This window comes from Oryctolagus cuniculus, chromosome 1, assembly GCF_964237555.1.
Source record: "Oryctolagus cuniculus chromosome 1, mOryCun1.1, whole genome shotgun sequence".
NCBI classification, from domain to species: domain Eukaryota; kingdom Metazoa; phylum Chordata; class Mammalia; order Lagomorpha; family Leporidae; genus Oryctolagus; species Oryctolagus cuniculus.
This window is the reverse complement of record NC_091432.1, coordinates 110,294,155-110,318,975: the sequence shown is the minus strand read 5'-3', so window position 1 is coordinate 110,318,975 and position 24,821 is coordinate 110,294,155. Positions and strand designations below refer to the sequence as shown.

The following is a 24,821-nucleotide window of genomic DNA, read 5'->3' as shown; positions in this document are numbered from 1 at the left end:
TCAATACCCTTGTATTGCTTTAAAATGAAGGGAATGAAACACAGAATGACACCCAGCCCTTTGCGATGACCCGCTTTTCCTTTAAAACAAAAACAAGGACAACTTGATCTCGATTAAAAAGAAAAATCCCAAATCAAACTTAAAAGTTAACATCTGACAAGGTTTTGACCTTTAGTATTTTCAGATATTTGATTGAACGCCAGTCCTTTAGAAAGATACATTCATTAAAAGATTTTTTTTTTGTTTTTCGTGTGTTGTTGCATTTTTTCTTTTTTTTTCTTTTTTTGTTTTTGTTTGTTTGTTTGTTTTTGAATCAAGGTTGCTGCATGGTGCTCACTGCATTGGCCGGGGGTGAGACGGAGGTGAGCAGGGTGGTGGACTGGGTCCCGGCCAAGGAGTCTTGGTTGAGAACTTCTAGCTGCCAAGGCTTCCCCCTTAACTCTTGTTATTGGTCTAAAAACAGGAGGGGCTGTGCTGGGGTGGTGGGCAGCCACGGAGGGAGCCAAGGGACCGGGTTCCGGCCGAAGGGGCGGCGGCGCCACGCAGCTCTTCTGGTCACGCAGTTGTCACTGGCCACCAGGAAATGCAGCCACAACAGGTTCTAGCAGCAAAGCGAACGTGAGCTGGCTCTCACTGAGAACTGACCAGGTTTGCAGCTGTTACTCCTTAGGGATCTGGGATGCCCCTTGGGGGATTCTTGGGAACGACCCACCGCGATTCCTCCGTCTGCACTTTTGTGCGGGGATTCCTCGGTCACTTTCCAAACAGACTCAGACACGTTCTGGAGACAGCTACGCCATCCTTGCCTTCTTCCCCTCTGCGGGGGGAAGCCTTAGCTCATCCCCCAAGTTGCTGGCAGGTGTGCTGAAATTTTTGGCAATGGACTCAAGGCTGAGCTGAAAGAGCAATTTCTCATTTCTGTGGTTGATGGTCGGGGGTGGAAAGGCAAGGCAAACCAGCTGCTGCTGGCAGGAGAAGGACAGATGTGGTTCCTCCCCTGTCCTCGGGGTTCGGGGTTGGAGGAAGAGAACGAGGGGGGGCTCACAGTACAGCGCGGCCTAGGAGGGCAGTCACTAGGTCTATTTAGCTGAGTTCCCCCCACCCCTGACTGGCCTTGGGTCTTTCTCAAGGTGAATTCATGACCCATCAGTGCATTAATCGTTTCAGTAACAAACGCAGCTTAAGTTTTTTTTTTCTTTAAAAAAAATAGGAATACAAGGATTTACAAAAAAACCTCACACAGTGCAATAATAAAGGAAAGCAGACACGAGTGGAGCCCCTCGGGCCACTGCGTCTTGTTCACGGGCAACAGGACGGGGAGGGGAGGTCTGGGTCGAGTGCTTTCCCCAGTCCCCTGCTGGCACTTCTCCATGGTGACGAGGAAGCCTCTGCCATCCTGGCCACAGTGCTGGGCTCCCTGCATGACAGTGGACACAGTGACAATGTTCCAGCAAAGCCACCAGGCGAAAGTTCTTAAGGTCACAGAAGCAAAGGAGCCCAGGATGGAAGGCACAGCAGAGCCACGAGTCCTGGGGGCAGAGAGTGCTGGGCCGAGTCGTATTGCTTTGCTAGACTTCCCTAGGCATGACTTCCCGCGGCGAGGAAAGGGCGCCCCACCCTCTCCTTGGACTACACTGCTCTGAGCCCTGTGGCGGAGGCGGAGGCAGATCTGCTTTATCGTGAGTGGTCAGACTGTGCTTCAGTTTCAACGGGCTGCCCCAAAGAGGGCACGCGGGGATCAGCGGGTGCTTTGCAGGAAGGAGGGCGTGGTGGGCGGAGGGGACGGAAAGGAGGCGACCTAAAGAGGCAGATGGCGATGGAGGCTGGCAGGTGCCGTCCACGGGGCGGCTGCGGACTCTGCCGGAGGAGAGCTGAGGAAGGTGCGCATCACCTCCCGCCGCTCTGGGGCCGAGCAGGAGAGGAGGGAGACAGTTCTGGGAGGAGGAGGAGGAGGAGAGGGAGGAGGAGCAGGAAGTGCTGTAGCCGGGTCCTATACTGCAGCCTTGGGAGGAGCCTCCACGGGGAAGGAGGGGAGTGGCCCAGTGCAGCTGGGTGGCCTTCCTTCTCCGTGTATTGTCAAAGAGCGGACGGGCACAGACTAGCTACACGTGAAACGACGGAGAGGACACCTTCCAGGGGGAGGGGTCGGGCAGGGAAACCAGACTTTGTGTGTACAGCTGAGTATTTTCTCTAACTTCATCCTATGAAAATAAAAAATTATTAAAAACCGATCTTCTTTTAAATTAGGATAATACCGCGGTTTTAAAAAATAGCCTTGTCATAAGTGCTTCTCCCTATGAAGTGCTTCTCATAGAAAAATATACAAAATATATTTACATTTATAAAACCTTAAATAGTAAACTGTAAACAGAACAGAGTAAAATCCAATGACTTAATTTAACAGGTTCAGGACACTGTCTCGGGGGAAGGGAGAGAAGAAACGTTTGCTGCTGTTCTGACCGCGTCCCAGGGAGTCACCAGGGCAGTAGTGTCATGGAATTGACTTTATCCATGGATCGCGCACAGGCGGCAGAGTCCCCTCCACACAGGGTGGTCTAGTCCCCAAGTTTAGGGCCTTGAAATCAGATTAGTGTTCTGCCTTCAACCGGACACTGACCGTTTATGAATGGAGTCTTCCTATGTCTTGGCAAGGGGCAAAGAAAGGAACCTGGCCTAGGAACGGGGCCCAGGGCGCATCCCGGTGGTGATATTCTGGGTGTGGCATGATTCAAATCCTATTTAAATAATCTTTTTCTTCTTCTAAAAAAAATCATGCTACATATACTTCCCCAGAACTCTCACAGGAGCTTCACGGACATGACTCCAAATTCTGTCTGGTTATGGCCACTGGCTCCTGTCCACCTCCCCACCTGGAGTGCTCCCAAGGTCAGGGGACTTTCTGACGGCACATCCTATGCCCAGCAGGCAGTGCCCTTGAGCAGGGAGCCCACCCCCTACCGCCCAGAAAGAAGAATGGGAAAGCAGTGGGATGGAGGACAGGGCAGAGGAAGGAGGCCGAGTGAAGGGAGGACCGAGAGAGGGCAGCGGCTCCTACTGTCAGGGAGAGGATTGGCTGAGACAAGGCGCTGGGGTGACACTCCCCCTTACAGCCCAGGGCTCAGTATTTGCAAAGGAATTGGCAACAACCCCAAGACAGCCTTTGGACACCAGAGGTGCTGGGAATTCTGCTTCCCAACCACGTGGAGGAGGGCAGGGAAAACCGCCAGAGCTTCTCTGCTTGCTCCCAGGCGGCCCAGGGCGGCGCCTGGCTGGCGGCCCAGCAGGCGTCCAACAGAGCCTAGCCCCCTGCAGCGCGGGAAAGGGCTGAGGCGAGGCTAGCCATTTCTCTCCGGGGAGAGCGTGGGCCCAGGCTCCCCACGTAACTACCCCTCCCTAGGCTCCTCCCAGGCGAGTCTGCTCAGGACCCCATCTCCCAGAGGGGCCCCAGGAGAAGGCTGATCGTGGATCTTTTCTTCGACACCTCCTCTCTCTCCAGGACTGCCAGCTCTCGTACAGCGCGACTATGGGGCGGCAGGGCGCTCAGGCCCCTCGGTGGTGCCCACTCAGTCCATCCTGGAGCTCCTCGCTGCCGTGGCTGGCTGTAGGTCCTGGCGCTCTGGCGCCGGGGGCCGGAGCAGCCTCAGTTGAGGAACTTGCGGCATTTCTTGGCGCCACAGTTGCAGGGCAGCTTGTTGCTGGCGTCCTCAATGGGGAACTTGTAGTCGTAGGTGAGCTCCTCCCCTCGGTAGATCTTGCGCATGGCGAAGATGACAATGTGCTTCTGCCCGTCGATGTTGATGACCCGAGAGTAGCAGTTGGGCTCGCACGAGTGGTTGATGAAGCGGGCAGCGTTTCCGTGCATGGTGGCGTCCACCACCTCCGAGTCGTCGATGCGGAACATGTAGCAGCCGATGCCCTGCACAGAAACAAGAACTGGTTACTTCTCAGAGCCCAGGCCTAGTGAGCCCGAGTCCCAGCCTCCTCCTGATGTCACCTCTGACCACGGGTGAACACAGTTTCTTCCAGTAAAACCTCCAGGTGTCTCCCAATTCCCATCTCTCAGGACGTCTCCATGAGGAATGCCCAGAGTACAAGCACTAGACTGTAGTTCCTTAATGGCTCTGCAGGAAAGAGACACCTAAAACATGGGAGCTGTGCACTTCCGATCCTGGGAATCACTCAGACAAACCTTCCAAGGGCATCTTTGTGTACTAATCCTCCGACTGGATTCCAGACTTTCACTGGTCCCATTAAAAATGTCAAAGAGGTGAAAATGTAAAAAAAAAGCCAGGAAGTCTTTGCATCGATGCACAGGCTATTTCTTTCGGATCTGGGACTCATACTGAGGGTTGATGGCCCCTTTCTACAGCGAACAGAAGAGCTGGGAGGGCGGCAGTGGGAGGCCCACCTTGCTGTCGTAATACTTCTCTCGCTTGTCGGTCTGGATGGAGCGGATGACGTTGCCGGCATACTCAATCACCATCTCTCCTGCATCAATGTTTCTCTTACAGAAAAGCCCGCGGCCGTGAATGGGAGACCTGGGACGTAAAGACGGAAGCGGGATGAGGCATAAACTTGGCAAGTGCAACTGTGTGAATACAGAATAAGTGACACATTCCCCAAGTCTGCTGTTTTCCCAGATGGACAGACTACTGAGGGGAAAAAAAATTTGGACACACCTGGCTTGTATATATTCATTGTTCTAACAAATGGCCAAAGACAGAAGATTTCTTCCCTCTGTAGCTCACAAGAATTACCAATATTTAATGTTTACTTGTTCAACATAAGGAGTTGGAAGAGTCCCGAGATATCAGGTTTAAGGAGTAACTTCTATAAAAACCTGAGTGACTGACGGAGGTCACTCCAGCATATGGTTCCATATTATTTTGGAAATGCATTAACTTTCTAGAATTCTTTCTAGAATTTTAGCCATACCTGTAGACACCAACCGCTTCCTTAGAAGTCTTTTTTAAGTGCCGGAAACGCATGGGCATTGGCAGATCCATGCTAGTTGCCCTCCTAAGAGACGAAACATAGTATTGATGAATTCCATTCAGGAAATAAAGCTTTGAGTCTTGGATTGAAGGCTTCCAGGGAATATGAATACACTCTTTGTTCAATTCCAATCATAACAAGTGCCTTATACAGTGAGGCCCATTTTAAAAAGTTTTATTCATTAATTATTACTTATTTGAGAGGCAGTGACAGAGAAATGGGAATACACAGAGAAAGAGAGAGAGAGATCTTCTATCTGCTAGTCCACTCCCAAGCTAGGAACCAAGAATTCAACCCGGGTCTCCACACGGACAACAGGGACCCAAGGACTTAGGCCATCATCTGCTACCTCCCAGGCACAATAGGAGGAAGTTGGATTGCAAGTGGAGGTGGAGCTTGGCCCCAGGCATCCCAAACAGTGGCTTAACTTGCTGCTGTGCCACGATGCCTGCTGCACGGCCCAGTTTTTCTTTTCTTTTCTTTCATTTTTTTTTTTTTAAGATTTATTTGTTTATTTGAAAGTTAGAGTTACACAGAGAGAGGCAGAGAAAAAGAGAGAGAGAGAGAGGTCTTCCATCTGCTGGTTCACACCCCAATTAGCCACAACGGCTGGAGTAGCGCTGATCCGAAGCCAGGAGCCAGGAGCTTCCTCCGGGTCTCCCACGCGGGTGCAGGGTCCCATGGACTTAGGCCACCCTCTACTGCCTTCCCAGGCCATAGCAGAGAGCTGGATTGGAAGCGGAGCAGCCAGGTCTTGAGCTGGCGCCCATATGGGATGCCGGTGCTTCAGGCCAGGGCGTTAACCCATTGCGCCACAGCACTGGCCCCACGGCCCAGTTTTAATATGCGAATTTACCTGTCTAGTGCTCTCTGCCTGTGATGACTCTGGTGGATGCCCAAAGCCCACAGACTATTAAAGAAAATATGCATTTTCCAGTTACTTGAACTTTTCCTCTCTAACTTCTATTCCTCTCTTTACCAGCTGGCCACTGCTGCTTACTTAGACTGTATGTTGGTCTTGCAAAGTGTTAGGAAAGCCTGGTTCAGGAGGAAATGGTCCCACCCACGGCAGACTCACCGGGCTGACTTCAGCTGCACTTCCTCCTCTTCCTCATCATTGGGGTTGTATTCAGGAGGCTGCCGATGTTTGGAAGCCAGGAAGTTAAACATGTCAAATGCTGACTTCCTGGAGCCAAAAGATTAAAACCCATTTAGCGAAATGCTTTAAGGCAGTAAAGAATGATGGCATTAGCATTAGAAATCTCAATGGTTATGTGGGAAAATAACTGTAACATTAAATAATAAAACCAGAGCCCCGAACTCCTTACAGAAAAGAATGCAACTTGCCTCAGGTGGACTTCAGCCCTGGCTGAGCCATGAGGGTTCAAGGGAGGTTCATTGGCCTCCTCTGGTTTGTGGAAACGGAATTTGTAATTCCGACAGTGCTTGGCACCAGAGAGCTGCTCAATCAGGAACACAACTGCATCGTGGAGAATCCCCAGCATCCTCAAACCATTGACACCTGTGGGAGCAAAGGCACCTGGGTAGTGAGGCGTGGCCGCCAGCGGGGAGTGGCGCAGTGCTGCGCTTCAGCATCAACAGCAGCTGCCTCGAGGGGGTGGGACTCCTGCTGCTCCACGGTGGTGGTGGCGGCTTGTCCATATTTTAAGTTTTTGTTTGTCTTGGCTAATTTTTTTGTTAAAGGAGAAAAGTTGCAATTAGATGCCGAGTTTTTGTTTCATTTAGAGAATTTCTAAGAGTTAATTTGGTTTCAATGGCAAACAGTAAGGTTAAGTCTTTACATAGGCAACATTCTTAGGAGCATAACTTCTGGTACAATCAGAACACTAAAGTCTTAACATCAGTCTACAATGCAAGAGCTGAAGCTACGTAAGGCAATAGCAGTAACTTTTTTTTCTAAAGAACAGTGATTTTTCTCCAAGAATTTTTCTACACTGTTGTGGATTCTTGGGTAGAAAAACACTGCAAAACATAGGAATTTTCACGTACATTCTCTCGGTTCATCTCAATATGCAGGCTGAATGTTCTACATTCACTGAAGGGCTGACAGTGAGATGAGGTATTGTGTTGCTAACAGGAAGGCAAAGCTCACAAAGCTGAGCTCACAGCACCCACCCCAGGGCTCCTGTGTTTACGGAATTTCCGTTCCATGGAAGAGACAGACTAAGCCAGCACAACAAAGGCATTCCCACTTGGGACTGTTTCCTCTGCAGGGGGAACTTCCGCTCTAGGTCTGTACACGAGGCTTCTTCTCACCATCACTCAAGTCGAAGCTCCGATGTCATGGCATCAGGAGGCTCCTCTTCTGGACTGCCTCGTCTAAAAGAGGTTCCCCGCCATGAACAACCTACCATTATCACTCTCTGTGTCACTTCCCCGTGTTACCTTCCTCATAATACCCATATGAACACAAGGGTGCGTGGGCAAGGACAAGGAAGCACTGGAGATGGACACTGACCCGCTTTGGACTGGGGAACAGGGAGGTCGTTGTCATGAACCTCCAGCATCCCTTCCATCCCAGATCAGTCTCAGCCATTCCTGGGGATTCTGGTCCCCTTGCTGGTGACTAGCTTAAAACGGACATGGGGCTTCATCTGGTCTACGATATGTGAGGCGTCCAATTGTGCCTGATAAAAGCCCTGCCTGTTCTCTGAACAACGCGGTGGCAGAATGTGACCCTGGGGAGTATGGCAGCCATTTGCTATTAGCTTGAACGTGAAGCTATCTCCTGGAGAACAGAGGGAAAAGAGGGAAAGAATTCAGGTCTTTGAGGACACTGAGAATTCCCACATAAATCAATCCAGGTGTCTGTCCTACCTCTGGACTTCCTGTCATGCTAAATGATGAATTATCTCACTGTTTAAACCTGTTAAGCTTGGGGTTTCTGTAGACACAGGGGAGAATTTCAGTCAAAAGCACTAAAGAAAAGAGGTGATGTTGAGCAGGGTCTAGAAAGGAATTCAGGATTCTGAGAGAAGACACAGTTCCTGTGTGAACCACGGGATGCTAATGTGGACACACGTGTGAAATAAGCGAAGATGCTTACTCGGCGGTGCACGTGAAAAATTCACCTTTCTTCTTCTGAACCCAGAGATCTCAGTTCATATCTGTGGGCTGCACTTTAGGACTTGGATCTGGAATAATAAATAGTGCGCTGCAGCTGCAGAAAAAGCAATCTTGAGGAAAGTGGTGAGCGCTGGGGCCAGATAGATGAAGTCAGGCTAAATATGATCTGGTCCTGGAAAAAGATCCACCTACTGGAAACCTCAGAGATGCAGGGTCCAGTCTGCTTCTACTCAGTGATTACATCCTGAGTGCTTTGTTATTTTGAAAGGCAGACAGAGGGAGAGACGGAGACACACACACACACAGAGAAAGAGAGGGAGGGAGGTATCTTCCATCCACTGATTCACTCCCAAAATGCCCACAAAGGCCAGGTTGTGCCAGGCTAAATCCAGAAGCCAGGAACTCAAGCTCAGTCTTCCACACAGGTGGCAGGGATCCAAGTATTTAAGCCATCATTTGCTGCCTCCCAGGGTTCATATTAGCAGAAAGTTGGAATCAGAAGTGAAACTGGGACTTGAACCCAGACATCCCAAGCTATGTCTTAACCACCGTGCCAATGCCCACTCCATGCTGAGTGTTTAACATGGTGTCAGGCATATTACAGGTGTTCAATAAACATTTACCAACAACAAACACTTAAGGGTTGAGACTTTCTTCCACAACTAGTAGGCAATAGTAAGAAGCTCTTGGGTATCTCTGGCGACCCAGGAGATATGCTAGGACTACTTAAGTGGCTTTTTAATATTACAGGGCTAGGCCTGAGGAAGAAAAGAGGAGAAAGGGATAGAACTCATACTTTGGGTGTCGAATCAATAGGATGTGAAGGATGAGGGTTCTGGAGTTGGTTTGCTCTGGACTCTGGTAGGAGAGCAGTTGGGGATGAACCACTGTGTGTGATGTGAGCACATGGGAGGGGGGCTGTGCAAGCCCAGGGATTGGGCAGCACGAGAGGGGAAGAGGCAGGGAAGCCCAGAGAACACTAGCCACTAGCTTTAGAAAAAAATGCATTTGCCAACTGTTCTGCTAAAAATTGAATATATTGAGGCTGGTGCTGTGGTGTAGTAGGCTAAGCCTCTGCCTGCAGTGCCGGCATCCCATATGGGTGCTGATTCATGTCCCGGCTGCTCTTCTTCCGATCCAGCACTTTGCCTATGGCTTGGGAAAGCAGTAGAAAATGGCCCAAGTGCTTGGGCCCCTGCACCTGCATGGGAGACTGGAAGAAGCTCCTGGCTTCGTACTGATCCAGCTCTGGGCATTGGGGCCATCTGAGGAGGAACCAGCAGATGGAAGACCCTTTTCTCTGTCTCTCTCTGTAACTCTGCCTCTCAAATAAATAAATAAATAAATAACTTTTTTTAAAAAAGAATATATTTGAATTAGTTCTTTTAAACTTATAAATGAAATAAATACATACTCGCAGAAACACTACAGAGAAGTAAAGTAAAAGTCGCCTATTCTGTATAGTTAGATAGAAGGAATTGGTTCTGGTGTTCTACAGCCTGGTAAAGTAACGATAGTCTACAATAATCTAGGATATATTTCAAAGTAACTAAAAGAATCCAAAGGTTCTCAACACATAGAAAAGATTAATGCTCGGGTAGCCGGAAATGCTAATTATCCTGGTTATACATTGTATACATGTTTCAAATTACTGTACTGTGCCCCATAAATATAGACAAATACACATCAATAAACAAAAGCTGCCCATTCTAACGCCCAGGTCCACTTCTCAGAGGCAGCCATCATTACGGTTGTGGTGCAGAAACACCGCGGGGACTCATGGTCACATCAGATGCACGTGGCTGTAACGTGCCTTCTCAATGACTTCACTCCGCACTTCTCTCTAAGTTCCCCCAGTGAGGAGCATTTGGGTTGCTTCCAGGTGTTTTGTTACCACATGTGGTAATGAACTTTTGTTCAATGTATGACTTTGTGACTACCTCTAGGATAATATTTTAAAAGTGTAACTGTTGAACGGAAAGGCATGTGATCTGAAAATTCCGAGAGCTACAGCTCCATTGCTCTCCGAGACGGCTGTAGTAGTAATATATGTACCTGCCTGACCTCCAGCCCTTGAGAGTACGTGGGGAGTGAACCCCTAGATGGGAGCTCTCTGTCTCTCAAATAAATAAGTAAAAATAGAAAAAGAAGGTATAACAAAACCGCAGTGAGACACTATTTCACATTCACTAAGATGTCCGTAGTAAAAAAGCCAGTAAGAAGTGTTGGCAAGAATACGGAGAAACTGGAACCTTCATACATTGCTGGGAATGTGAAAGGGAGCAGCCACTTTGAACTAAAAACACTCTGGCAGTTCCTGGAAAGGTTGAACAGAGTTACCAAGCGACACAGCACTTGCACTCCTAGACATACACCCGAGAGCAATGAACCCATGTCTACATCAAAACTTCACAGCAATTATTTGTAACAAAGACTAGAAAAAAAACAAAATACTGATCAGCTGGTGAATGCACAAGCAGTACGTGATATGTTGACACAATGGAGTAATGTTTGGCAATAAAAAGGAAAAAGAATTAATGCAATTTTACAATTTTCAAGTAACCTTGAAAACATTAGGTTGAGTGAAAAAAGCCAGTTACAAAAGGCCACATATTGTATGATTTATAAGGAATGTCCAGGATAGGCAAACCCACAGACAAAGAAAGTAGATTTGTGGTTGCAAGGAGCTAGGGATGGGGAATGACTGGTAATGCGTGTGGGCTTCTGTTAGGGGTAACAAATACAAAAACTGCTCTGGAATTAAAAGGTGGGTGGCACAACTCTGCGAAGATATTAAAAACCCCTGAATTGTGTGTTTCAAACCATGGACTATATGGTATATGAATTATGAATCAAAGCTCTGATAATACTATTATTTTTAGAAAGAACTTTTTTTGGTAGAGTCTTCTCTGTGGCTTAGACTAACAAGTTACCCTAACATCCCGAGGCGGCGCAAAATCACAGCTCCAGCCTTTACCTGCAAACGAGAGCTGCTTGAGGCGGGCATTGGATCGCGCTTCCTGGACTTTATCTGTCAGTGACTTCCAGGCATCTGTAAGGGGAGAAGAGAAAACTGTGGGCAGGAAAACATTCGTGCAGATATCTCTCAAACCCGGTGTGCGGAAGCACTGTGTTTGGAATCCCCATGCGCAAACACACACCCTCCTACGACAAGGCTGTGTTGTTTTCCTCAGTTTCATCAATTCAGGGCATAAGCGAGAGTCTGGAAGGCACAAGGCTGTTGGAGGAGACAGGAGCAATAAGGAGATTTGTGCCGCTGAAACCCTGAAGCACTCCCATCCCCTGCTGGGGGTCTGGGCCGCAAACCTACACCCTGTACTCCTAACCCAAACGGTACTTGTGTTATCGATTTAGCCAGGACTCTGGGGGAGATCGTAAAAGTAAGGAGCGGGGCTAGGAGATTTTTATAGTCCCTTTAAAAGAGAGGAAGACACGTGACTGGAATTGTGGGCAGCAGGTTGAATTGCTGCCTGCAACACCACATCCCATCTGGGCACCTGTTTGAGTCCCAGCTGCTCCACTTCCTATCCAGCTCTCTGCTAATGCACCTGGGAAAGCAGCAAAGACGGCCCAAGTCCTGGGCCCTGCCACCCGCATGGGAGGTCCAGATGAAGCTCCTGGATCCTGGCTCTGGCCTGGCCCGGTCCCAGCTGTTGTGCCCACTTGGGAAGTGATCAGCAGATAAAAATCTCTTTCCTTCTCTAATTCTGCCTTTCAAATAAATAAATAAATTTTCATTAAAAATATTTATTTATTTGAAAGGCAGAGTTACAAAGAGAGGGAAGGAGAGACAGAGAGACATCTTCCATCCGCTGGTTCACTCCCTAAGTGGCCACAATGGCTGGAGCTTGGCCGGGTAAAAGCCAGGAGTCAGGAGCTTCTTTTGGGTCTTCTACATGGATGCAGGTGCCCAAGCAGTTCGGATATCTTCTACTGCTTTCCCAGCTGCATTAGCAGGGAGCTGGATCAGAAGACGAGTAGCTGGGACAAGAACCAGAGCCCACATGGGATGCCGGTACTGCAGGCAGAGGCTTAGCCCACTACGCCACAGAACTGGCCCTAGTTCAATTTTTCTTAAAGGGTACTACTACATTAAGCTTCCTGAAATTCTGTTTGTTTTTTTTTTTTTAAGATTTTATTTATTTATTTGAAAGGCAGAGTTACAGAGAGAGGGGGACATGGAGAGAGAAAAAGAGAGATCTTCCACTGACTGGTTGATTCCTCATATGGCTGCAACAGCTGGAGCTGGGCCAGGTTGAAGCCAGGAGCCTGGAACTCCATTCAAGTCTCCCACAGGGGAGCAGGTCCCAAGCTCTAGGGCCATCTTCCACTGGAAGTGTGGCAGCTGGAACTTGAACTGGCACACGTATGGGACGCTGGGGTCACAAGCTGCAGCCTAACCTGTTGCACCAGAATGCGGCCCTTAAAATCCTGCTTTTATTCTACTCCTCCAAATTTTGAGAGGCCTTGTGGCTTGGCCCTGAAAGCCCTTCAAAATCTATGCCTAATCCACCTTTCCAATTTTTTCTTTCATTACTGTCTGATGAGGATTTCACCTTCCCACCTGACATTATTCCAAACCTCAGCAATGCAATCCAGTCTTTCCAACCTTGCTTATTCCTTCTTTTTAGAAAGCCTTCCCTATTCCTCTCTGCCCAACTCAAATTCTCATATCTCCTTTGATAGGATGTCTACACTATTAACCTTCGGAGGTTTTTTGGACATCCATAATGCAGCCACAGTGACCTTTCTCTCTGCTGAACTGTACAGTAACTACAGCCTGGAGAACATGGACTAGTCCTTCAAGGATTAATGAACACCAGCAAGCTTGGGATAGAGATGAACAAGAGAGTACAATGCCAGCCCTTAAAGAGTTCACTATTGAATGGGACACAGAAGTCAAAACATTCCTAAAGCAAATTGTGGGCTATGCAGAACACCTGAAAGAAGGAAGATTTGAAAGAGGGGAGGGGAGTGCTCCTCTGCCTCAGAAGGTCAAGAAATTCTTCTGGGCTGCCTTTTTTTTTTTTTTTTTAAGATTTATTTTTTAACTTGCGAAGCAGAGTTACAGATAGAGGGAGAGAGAGAGACAGAGAATCTTCCATCTTCTGGTTCATCCCCAAAACGGCCACAACGGCCAGAGCTGGGGTGATCCAGAACCAGAAGCCAGGAACTTCTTCCGGGTCTCCCACACGGGTCTAAGTATTTGGGTCATCTTCCACTGCCTTCCCAGGCCATTAGCAGGGAGCTGGATTGGCCTTTGAGCACCCAGGACTCAAACTGGTGCCCAAATGGAATGTCAGCGCTGCAGGTGGAGGCTTAACCTACTGCGCCACAGCAGCGGCCTCTCTGAGCTGGATCTTGAAGGGGCAGCTGGAGTTTCCCAGGTTGGAGGTGCGGGCAGGAGGCAGGGAGAGGACTCCAGGCAGAGGGAGGAATGTGGGTGAAGGCACCCAGGAGGGAGAGCACGGACTTGATGGGACACAAGGAAGTGGCAGAGACAAGGCTGGAGGGAGAACTTAGCAGAGTTCTAAAACCATCTAAAACCTACGATGCTTATGACTAACCTTTCACACAAGTGATGGATGGTTCTCCAACAAGACAAATGTCTCAGGGATAGGAAAATGTATATTCTTCCCAAGTACCCTCCGTGTGTCCAGCTTCAGAAAACTGGCCAGCTCGATCAGCCTGAGGGAGAGCGCCGTGGAGCTGGAGCGGGGCCTCCGCGAACCCACTCACCTTCTATACTCTCTGCACAGATCTGAAAGCCATCATCACTGGAAATTTCAAAAACGAGGCCTTTCTTGGGCTTTTTCTCAGCAATGCTTTCCTTCCGCTTTTGTTCCTGCTGCAGCCACAGCATCAGTGGAGAGCTGAAATTGCTTTCCTCGTCTTCCGCTGTCTTAGGCTCTGTAAGGGGGAAGACCAGCGCCAAAGTGGTTGCACTAACACAGCTTCTTGCGCACCTGTGTGCAGAGTCCTCTGTGCTTACCATCACCAGGCCCCAGGCCATTCTGTAGTTGGCGTTTTTATTCCACTGACAGAGAGCAAAACTGAGGCTCACAGAGCCTGCTCTAAGCCATAGCTGGAGAGGCTCATAGGGCATTTCCTTGCACACAAAGTTAGGCTGTGTCTATGGCAGTTTCTGTTGTAACAATTTGGTAGTTTTTCAATAAATAAAGGCCCTCAACAGGGTGGGTGGGTGGGTGGGTGGGAGAGAAGTAGTAATTTGTATGAAGCACTTAGTATGTCTATGAGACACTCTCATAGGAACTTCAGATAAATTAACTCCTATAAACCTTACAACAAGCCAGTGTAGTAGTTATTATCTCCATTTTATTTATTAAAAATTTTTAAGTTGGCTGAACCGTGGATTAGCATAATTTATTTTTCAAATGCTTTACTTATTTGAAAGGCAGAGGGAGAGAGACGGAGAGAACTCCCATCCACTGGTTTACTCCCCAAATATTGCAATGGCCAGGAATCGGCCAGGCTGAAGCCAGGAGCTGGGAACTCAATCCAGGTCTCCCACACGGGTGGCAGGAACCCAATTACTTGAGCCATCACCACTGGCTCCCAGGGTCTGCATTAGCAGGAAGCCAGAGTTAGCAGCTGGGACACAGGCATCCATCCTAACTGGTGACTTAACAACTAGGCCAAATGCCTGCCCCGTAATCTCTGTTTTAAAGATGAGGAAACTGAGACAGACAGAGGTAACTCAGGCCAAGTTCATTCAGCCAATACATGTGATGCTAGAGGGTTCCAAGCCATCTGGCTCCGGAGCCGGCACTACCAATCACCGTCCCTCACTGCTGTCTTACATAAGCAGACATGCCACCCCTCCGAGGAGCTGGCAGCTCAGCACCTATGGGAACATCCCAGATCCTGGGCCGAAGCATTTCTTTACCCGATTACTCTCTTTTGGGATGTCCCCTCTACAGAGCTGGGCAAGGCTTTTATCCAGAGCTCTCTTAATTTTGAAGTCATCAGCTGTTTCCTGATCAGATTTATTAGGAGAGACAGAAAGTGCCCTGCAGATTTTGGTGTTGTAACCAAAATCTGAGTACCTGATGAAAATGAAAACGATTCTTGGTTTCTTTTAGTAAAACTGACGGATGAAGCCAGGCTGTCACTGGCTATTTCAGTCTCGCTGCCATTAGAACAGCAGAGTATCTAACGCACTGTTCTGTCCTTCAACTGGCAGCCGGTCCCCGAGCACACAGTGGGCAAGCCCCACACCAGCAGAGAGGTGCCCTGAGTCTCAACAACCTTGGAGCTCAGACTGTGTGTGTGTGTGTGCATGCACGAGTGTGTGTGTGCGTGTGTGTGTAATCTAGAAAATCAGGAGGTGAAGTTGGTGATTCTGATAGCACTTTTAGCTTTGAAATTCTCTGATTCGAACCCGTTACTCACTCACATACCTGTATTTTCTTGCTCGTTTGCTGCTGGATTTTGTGCGGCCTGAGCCTCTGGAAGAGCAGCCACTTGCCTGAATGAAACAAACAAAAACCCAAGCGTGAGACGCGGCACCAGCTGGTTCTCCCACTCAGACCTTGAACCTCCCTGGGATCTGCCACGCAGCTGTGCCACTTACATAAAGCCAGCGCCAGACTGCGGCCACACGGTGCTTTGTGCAGCACCTGCTGGACGGCCACCACCACACTACTGTACTATGGCGCATAAAATAAAGCCATCTTTATGCGATTCTTTCCCGAAAAAGTGACATTTAAGTTTCTGCTCCTGAAGCTGTAGACTGTGCCCTCATACTCTTAGTATTAGGAGAGAATGAAAGGACACTTGTCAAAAGCAGTTCTACACAGTTCCTATGGAAGTGAGGTGGTTTTATTAAATAAAAGTAAATTGCTTGAACCTGTAAAGTCACCATCAACTTTCACTTAAATGCTAAAACAACCCAAATGTGTACCGACTGACATCAAACCAACTAGTTAAATAAATTCCTACAGACCCACGCCTAATCCTGCAGGCAGCCATTGAAAGTGCAGGGCGTCTCCAGGCACTGGCATAGGAAGACGCTCCCGAGAGCACACGATAGGTGAAAAAGCCAAGTGCAGACAGTGCATGCAGCAGTGTTTCTCTTAATGTCTATCTGTACAGATCCAATACACTCTGAGCAAGTCACCTGTGGGGAGCAGAGCGACACCAACGGGGAGCCGTTACCTATTATTTAAAGAGCTCTGTGCTAGCTCCCCCCAAAGCCTGTATGACTTCCATTTAGAAAGCTTTGGCAATACAACAAAAATCACTGCAAGTCAGGAAGGGTTTTGTAAATCAGGTGGATGCAAGTGAGGGCTTCCTCTCGGAGAGCTAATCCTCCAGCTTACCCTGTGGGCTGCCCACACTCCTTTTGTGATGGCTCCTCCACACTGGCTGTGCCCTGCTGCTCGGCCTCGGCTCCTGGAGTCCTGCAACACAGTCATTTGTGTCGTTTCAACAGAAACTCACTGCCACGTGCACGCGCAGGTCGGCCTACAGGACTCTGCCAGGACCTGATCAAATCCGCGAGCTGTCAAACTAACCAACAGTCATAAAAGCCAGAATAATGGTAGAAAGCACAAGGAGCCTACTGTACTGCCAGAAATGTTCCTGTATTTTGGTCCGAACAGTGGTTACATGAGTGCATATATCTGCAAAGATTCACTGGTGTGTTTTAAGTGTTATACTTCATGCATGTTATACTTCAGTGTCAAAGTGTTTAAAAAGGACTCAAAGGGATTCACAACAAGGAGCTTTGCCCTCCAAATGGAAACAGTCACTCCCTGGGATCCTGAGGCTCAACAACAAAACCTCCACAAATAAACAAAAGGAGCAAACAGCAGCACCATTTGAAATCAGAGCAAAGAGTAATTAGAAGTGTGGTTCTGGGGCCAGTGTTGTGGCACAGTGGGTTAAGCTGCTGCCTGCAATGCCAGCATCCATATGAGCGCTGGTTCAAGTCCTGGTCAATCTACTTCCAATCCAGCTCCTTGCTAATGCATCTGGGAAAGAAGCGGAGAATGGCTCCAAGTCCTTGGGCCCCTACAGCCCATGTGGGAGACCTGGATGGAGTTCCAGGCGCCTGTTTTGGCCTGGTCCAGCCCTAGCCATTGTGGCCATTTGGGGAGGGAACCAAGAGATGGAAGATCTCTCTCTCTCTCTGTAATTCTTTCAAGTGAATAGATCTTTTTTTTTTTTTTAAAGTGTGGTTCTATCTGAGATAACCTGCTCATGGATGGAACTAAATTTTGCTTCATAGATCACCACTGGGAGGAAAAAAAAGAAAAATCAAAGTCAACCCCCCCAAATTCCCTAAATGCAAATTGAACAGAGGATGGTCCCTCCCAAAAAGGACAGCAGCCTCTCAAGCAGAGCCTGCAGCCCCCTGCCCCAGCAGAGCTACCGTCTGCCTTGCTCACCCTGTGACAGAGGCCAGGGGTGCTGTGTTGGCTTCTTGGTCTGGAATGTGTGCTTCAGAAGAACTGGTCCGCAAATGGGAAACTTTGTGCTTCTTGCCAGTCCCTTTGTCCAGAGGCAGCTGAATCCGTTTGATTTTTGGTTTGGGTTTAGTGGGAGCTGGCCCTGAGGGGCTTGCTGACTGCTGTCCAGAGGGTGGAGAGCCTCCGGGAGAGGCTGAGCTGGCTGAGCTGGCTTGCATAGCTGAGGACAGAGCCTTGTTCTGCTCCAGTCCCACACTGTTGGGAGCATCCGCTGTCTGGGTGAAGCTGGACGCCTGGGTCCCTGAAGCAGAATCAAGGTCACGCTGGGAAGAGAGAAGCCCTGCTTTGCCGGCAAGGAGCTGGTTCACGTGCTGAAGCCGATAGTGTTCTTCGGCGTCCCCAGAGGGTGAAGCAGCTGTTGCGCCTGCGGTCTGCGTCGAGGGGAGCACACAGATGCTCGATGCTGCTGGCACGGCAGCACTGGAGGGAGTCTGCGACGTCCCCAGCTGGGAAAATACTCCTGAATTCGGTGCTAAAGTCATAGGCTGGTCCTGACTTCCCAGGTTCTGCTGGCTAGCTTTGATTAAAAGATTGCTTATTGAGCCAATATCGGGGGTCCCAAGCAACCTGGGATTGGTTAAGGTGACATGTCCTGGAACTGATGTGCTACTGGTAGGGGCAGTTGTGGTTTGCATGGATACAACGTTCAAGACGGAGGAACTGGAGGCCAAGCCAGAGGCAGGCCCCGACGTGAGGTGGCCGGCATCCTGGCTTATGGTTGATGTGCCCGCCGCCGTGGCAGCAGTTCCTCCCACACTCTGTGGTAACAGGGGTGCCTGTTCAAAATACATGATGCCAGATTTAGACCTTTTTATGATGTTGGGGACGGTTCGGTGAGATGAAGTATTAAGTGAGCCCAAATCTACCAGGTTGGGATGATTTGAAAGCTGGGAGGGTGTGAAGTTAATCAGTGTCATATTAGAAACCACATCGGAGGGGGCAATGTTTGAAGGGGTACTAGAGGGTGCAAGTTTTTTATTCTTTCGGGTCTGCAGACGAGATATGGGTCTTTTCTTGAGTCCAGAGGATGGAGTGGCTACTGTGGTACTGAGGTCTGTCCTCTGGCTGGCTTCTGAAACCAAAAGTTGGGGATCTGGAGGAGGCTGAACCCCAATGAGGAGGCCTGAAGGAGAACTGCTGATGCTGGGTGGGAAGCTACTTTGGGTAGCTGCAGGGAAGGAATGTAAGTGCTGGTGATGAGGCATGGGGAGCAATCCTTTGCTAGGAGGAGGGAACAGAGATTGAGAAGTTGACAAGCTTGGATTTAGTCCTGTGGTTAGGGTGAGACCACTTCCCATGGGCCCCAGTACTGAAGTATTTGTCTCCATCACACTGGGTGTAGAGCTAACAGAAGAGGTCAACTGAATCTTTTGGGTCACTCCATTTGGAAGAGTTTGGAGAACATAAAGTGGTTGCATGTTCTGGTTAACAACAATGAGTTTCTCAGTGGCTGGTTTCAGGTGGGGTGGAGTGGTCTGGACAGCTGCGTTAGAAATCTGAGATGGGCCAGGACTATCAGTAGAATTGGGCACATACTTCTGGTTCTGGATGGGAACAGTAGGGGAAACAGGTACCTGTAGGCCAGGGGTGCTACTGTTTCTAGTTAAATCCTGATTGTTGCCATGACCTTGCTCCACAGAACCGCAAGGGGGGCTGGAGATGTGGTCTGCATCCATGTGTCCTTGGATAAAGTGATCAGGAGTCATGTGGCCTTCGGGAGTAGGCTCCACCCCTGGGCTCAGCAGTGCCGGCTCACCTTCAGAGGAGGCTACGGACTTTTCTGTGATGGTCACTCTCTTCTCCCCTGAGTCTGACATTACCGCTAGCCTGCTGGGATTCTGGCTAGGGACAGTGGGACTCCGGGTGGTCAGGACAGAGAGGTCAGATGGTAACTCCAAAGGCAACTCAAACTGCTCCTCCGCCGAGATGGAGGAGGAGACACTACTGTCCACGGGTTCCGTCGTTGGCAGCTGCTGGGAAAAGACTTCAAAAAGACCCATGTCCTTTTCGCGATTACTGTCGAGGCCCAGCCCTTCGCCAAGATTCAGGAGTTCTGACGAAGACGACTCTGGGCTCTCCCCCAGAGCCTGCATGGACGGAGTGTTCTTCAGCACAAAGTCCATGATGTCTGAAGGCAGGATGTTGCCGCAGTCGTCGCTATTGTTATTGTCCGAGTCGGACTTGAGCAGCTCAGTATTATAGGTGTCCAGTAAATTTTTGTCTGATGGGGTGCTTGTGTGGACTCTGCGGCTTGACTCCAGTGAGCTGAGCTGGGCTTCCAAGGAATCCTGGCCCTGGGTTTTAACTCGACTGACTGAGTGGCAGTTATCCATCTTGGGCTCATTTTTGTGGCCAACGGAACCCTTGATGACATGTTCTTTTTCTCCAGCATCTTCGGGTTGGTCAATCTTTAAGTTCTCGGTTCCATTTTCTTTCCCGCTTCTTTTCGGAATCTGGCTGCTTTTCCTTGTCGTAGCTGTAACACTAGTATCACTCTCCGTCCCGTCATCAACACCATCCAACTGTGAAATCTTTGGAAGATCGCACTGCTCCTCCTCTCGGAATAAATTATGGGACGCCAGCCGCTCCTCTCCACCTGATGAAATCACCGTCCTGGTGAAGTTGTAATAGTATAAGTCGTCCTCATCTGAAGTGCTTAGGTCATCGGCCCCGTCCACCTGTCCTTCGGCTGATCTCTTGCCTCGTTTCTTCCCCACCGAGCTGCTGTAGAACGGAATGTCTTCCTCGCCATAGGATCTTACTCCATAGAGTGGAGTGAGCCCAAAGAACATGTTAGATCGGGCGCGGGCACTGCGGCGGGGGTACCTCCTCTTGAAGGAGCCATCCTCCTGAGGCTTGGGACCGTCTGGAAGCATGAGGTTTCTGTCCTGTACTGGAAGATTCTGATAGTTGTTACTCTGAGAATCCTGAGATAAGGTATTGTTGGGGCTTGGCTGGGCCACTGGGCCATCTCCTGGACTTTCAGAGGCTGCAAGTGGCTCTGTGGGAGATGCTGACTCTCTTTGCAAAGGGGAAGCAGGACTACCGTCTTTCAAGGTGTTTTTGGACTGATTCTCACTTTCCATTTTCAGAGGTGTCAGTGTTACTTTGACTGTGCGTTTCCGGGGTGCCTGTAACTCTTTGGCAGGTCCTTCTACTTGCATGGATGAAGCTTTGGGAACTCCTGGGATAGAAAGGACTTTCTCTCCAATTTTCTCAGCAGAAACATTGTTACATGGCCGAGGCCCCATAAACTCAGGAGTCAAAACCTCATCAGCAAACTCTGGCTTTAGATTTCCTTCCTCATCAGTTGTCACCTGACCAGGTTCCAAAAACGACTTACTGGAGTGCTTTTCTTTGAAAGTTTCTTTGCAAGATTTTTTCCCTTTCTGTCTCCTGTCTCTGGAACTGGACCCCACATGTTCACTGGAAACAGATGATCTGTTGCCCATTCCAGAAAGCTTCAAGGTTTTGACATCATTACTGTCATCTGGGGAGGGGTTTGCTGACTGAGTAGAATCTGTGTGTTGGTCTCTATCATTCCTTTGCCCTCTTGAATGTAGCTGTGAGAAGGAGAGGGCCTCTTTAGAAGAAAATGGCACTGAAGAGGGTTCGGCAAAAGTGCTGACTTTGTTAACATTCAGTTCTCCAGATATGGTGTTATGAACCTGCGGGGCCAGTTTAGGAATCCCTGGGTAAGCCATGTTGTGTGCACATCCCTCTGAATTCTTGGAACTCAGCACTTTGGTCTTCTCTCCTTTTAAAGAGGAGCTCTTGGACGTCACGTCTGAAGCACTGGGATGCTTCACTTCTAACGGTGAAGCTCCATCCAAGGGACTGGTTTTAGTACCCACAGTAACTACTGTCCTTTGCAAATTTGAAGAGGGCGTGTTTGGCCCCAAATTAGTGCTTGAGTTCAGTGACCCTAAGACATGGTCAGCTGCCTTGGCACTGGACCCGAGGTCTGCAGCGGTCCCCGTGCTGGAGACCGAGGAAGCACTATTCCTGGAGTAAGTGTTCCCGGCTCGCATGGGAGACATGATGCGGAGTTTGGATCGCTGGGGTGACAAGGAGGAAGTACTGTGACGCCTGGAGCCAATGCTTCGAAGTCCAGAGGAGAGTAAAGGATCACCCACCGTGACGATTTCATGAGTTGTTGGGGTAGGACTTCCTGAACGAGAGAGAACAGAATCAAGTCTATCGCAGATGAAACAAATGCGTGGAAGTCATTGGTTTCAATGTCTTAACTACAGATATTCACAGATAACTGAAAATCTATGCTTTCAAGTTAGCAAGAGATAAAGTTGACTGAAAGAATTACATATTAACCTTTAGGCTGCCTTTCTTGGGTCAAGTAGGTGAATGACGTCCTTTACCTGCAGAAGGCAACGGCCGGCAGCCGGGGGATCTCTGTGTTGGAGAGTAACTGGGTGCTCGAATCCTGGGGACTTTGGAGATTACATGATAGTAACAGGAGCCAGAGGCTTGCGAGTGTGCAGGTCGGTCTGGTGACGGAGGACTTATATTTTCCACTGTGTTTTGACTCTCTTTAGATGAACTTTCTGTGGTAGGGAATAAAAACTCTTCACCAAAAAAGTCCAATTAAAATCAAACCAAAGAACCAATAACAAGCCAGCTATTAGGTAAATGCCAAACTAGACTCAAACAAAACCTTTCAAGTAAATGACTTCTCTCCCATCTTTCAATCCAGTGTCCTTCCAAAGATTGAGTTCCGGTCCCACCCTAGTGCAGACTAACCTGTAGACGACGCGGGGCTGTGGGCTATGGTCCTGTTTTCATCGTGCTCAACGGTGCTGTTGATGTCTGGTTCCACGAGCGGGGGGCGGCACTCCACTATCTTGCACGTGTACACACAGCGCTTGCGGGCATCCGTGGTGCTCCAGTACACCCTGGAACACCTGCACACAGATCGGACAACATCACTACAAGTGAGAGGACACAGAAACTAAAGTTCACCAAAATCTGGTCTCATCCTGGGTTCCCTGGTCTCCTTGATTTAGAGAATGTGCTCCAACCTTTCTGAAGTCCTTGGTGTTTCCTAGCCTTTAAAAAAAATCCTGCAATCCTGCATCATATGCAAACAGAGTAAAATGCAAAAAATAGCAAAATATCCTAAAACCTAGAGAAAAAAAGATACTAACTGCTACAAGAAATTGGCCTTCAGACAGGGACTACCATGTACAAAATGAGGCCCTAACATAAAGGAAAGGGCAAACCTGAGCTGTTTCCTTTGGGAGGAAAGCCCCAGGAGACAAGGGAAGTGTAACTGCTTCGACTCTGCCAAATGCTGTGGAACCCATGGCGTGCAAAGGGCGACTGGTTAAATGCGCAGCACAGACTGCCACATCAAAGATGGCGTGCAGAAATACTCAGGGTATATACTGCAAAGGGGGAGAGGGAGGAGAATTTTTACTTTTATTGTCAGCTTTTTAGATTTTTTTTTTAAAAAGGATTTACTTTTATTTGAAAGGCAGTTACAGAGAGAGAAGGAGAGAAGGAGAGAAAGAGAGAGAGAGAGAGAGAGAGGTCTTCTATCTGCTGGTTCACTCCCCAAATAGCCACAATGACCAGGGCAATGCCAGGCCGAAGCCAGGAATCTAGAGCTTCTTCCAGGTCTCCCATGTGCGTGCAGGGGCCCAAGTACTTGGGCCATCTTCCGCTGCTTTCCCAGGTGCATCAGTAGGCAGCTGGATCAGAAGTGGAGCAGCCTGGTCTCAAACCAGCACCCATGAGATGCTGACATTGCAGGCAGTGATTTAACCTGCTATGCCACAATGCTGGCCCATGTATTTGACATTTTAAAGTTTTTATGGAGATTCATATTTTCAGAAGTAGCTTTAAGATATAAAACTTAGGACAGGGCACGAGGTGTTTGAGCCATAAAAACAATTTGGAGGCTGGTGCGGTGGGACAGCAAGTTAAGTTGCCACCTGCAATGCCGGAGAACCGTATGAGCACTGGTTCGAGTCCTGGTTGTTCCACTTCAGATCTACCCCTCCTGCTAATGTGTCTGTGAAAGCAGTGGAAGTACCTGGGCCCCTCCCTGTCACCCACATGGGAGAGCTGGATGTATTTCCAGACTCCTAGCTCTTTCCCATCCCAGCCTTGGCCATTACAGCCATCTAGGAGTGAATGGGTGGATGGAAGATTCTGTCTCTCTCTCTGCAACTCTGCTTTTCAAATCAATCAATAAATCTTAAAAGAAGAGAAAAGAAAAGAAATCTGGACTTTTGTATCCAGATGAATGGAATTGAAAGGCATCTTAAGAGAGTGTGTTTTCTATTTAGATTTTATTTGGAAATGATTCTGAAATTATGCCAGATACACTTTTCTTTTATAACAGGATTTACTTGATACAGAAATGCTGATTTAGTCCCAATCTACAAGCTAATGAACCAGGGAACTAGCAAAAAACTACTGCTTATTACTTTTATTTGACTACTTTTTAGCAGTTAAAAGTAGCTAACAAGGGTGCCTCTACATTACTGATCTGCACATTGCTTTAGGGTGCGCACGCAGCAGGGGCTGCGTCTTGCTACTTACTGATATCCAATAGGAAAGAGCTTATCTTCACAGTCAGAGAGATCATTCAGAAGTCCCAAGCAGTCAATCGTCATAGAGCCTGACCAAGGAAAGAAGAAGTGATCAGAGGAGACTACGAGGAAGGTTGTTTGATAGCCGAGGGCTAGAGAGGGGCCCGGTGACGCAGACAGCCTGCCCCATGCCCCGCGCCTACGGCATACCAATCATCATGTGGATATTTTCTGGTTCCAAGCCATTGAGAAACTTCCTTCTCAAGCTGATTCCTTCAAAGTCCACAAACACTCTTCTAAAAACTTCAAATCCATTCTCAGGAACCACCTTAAATAAAAACCCAAGACAGCTGTCAACAGGCTGTCGCTTTGTACTTTATGTTCACGGTACTGGCTCTCAGAGGAAAAGCACAAGGCATATCTTAAAATTACCATTCTGTTTTAATTTCTCACTAGAGGAAGTGATTCTAGGGACACCTAGTAGGAAGGCAAAACACAGTTTACCATCTTGCTATTATTCAGTCTTTTGTCTCCTAAATTCCCAGAAAACTCAAAAGGCTAATAAACAAAGCATGGAAAGACTTGGAGGTAAACGTAAATGTGTATTTCTGGGTAGGTGAAGCAAGTCCAAAAAGACTATGTACTGTATGACTTCAAGTACTCAGAAATC

The 24,821-nt window shown here is 48.6% G+C and overlaps 1 protein-coding gene across 11 annotated transcripts in view; it reads right to left on the bottom strand.

Annotated features, from left to right (window-relative positions):
* Positions 1–146: 146 nt before the first annotated feature.
* The window catches only part of KMT2A (lysine methyltransferase 2A), an 88,340-nt gene continuing 63,665 nt past the window's right edge, over positions 147–24,821 (bottom strand). For 10 of the 11 annotated variants that reach the window (XM_070078952.1, XM_070078968.1, XM_070078962.1 and 7 more), the window contains 14 exons: positions 24,362–24,479; positions 24,162–24,240; positions 22,356–22,516; positions 21,974–22,159; positions 17,517–21,768; positions 16,446–16,526; positions 15,525–15,592; positions 13,843–14,013; positions 11,060–11,134; positions 6,339–6,517; positions 6,074–6,177; positions 4,936–5,019; positions 4,409–4,538; positions 147–3,916 (listed from right to left, as the gene is read on the bottom strand). In XM_070078952.1, the coding sequence (XP_069935053.1) occupies positions 3,641–3,916; positions 4,409–4,538; positions 4,936–5,019; positions 6,074–6,177; positions 6,339–6,517; positions 11,060–11,134; positions 13,843–14,013; positions 15,525–15,592; positions 16,446–16,526; positions 17,517–21,768; positions 21,974–22,159; positions 22,356–22,516; positions 24,162–24,240; positions 24,362–24,479 (5,964 nt within the window). In that variant the 3' untranslated portion in view covers positions 147–3,640. Of the gene's footprint in view, positions 3,917–4,408; positions 4,539–4,935; positions 5,020–6,073; positions 6,182–6,338; positions 6,518–11,059; positions 11,135–13,842; positions 14,014–15,524; positions 15,593–16,445; positions 16,527–17,516; positions 21,769–21,973; positions 22,160–22,355; positions 22,517–24,161; positions 24,241–24,361; positions 24,480–24,821 lie in introns of all 11 variants that reach the window. The other variant, XM_070078958.1, reaches the window with a different exon arrangement.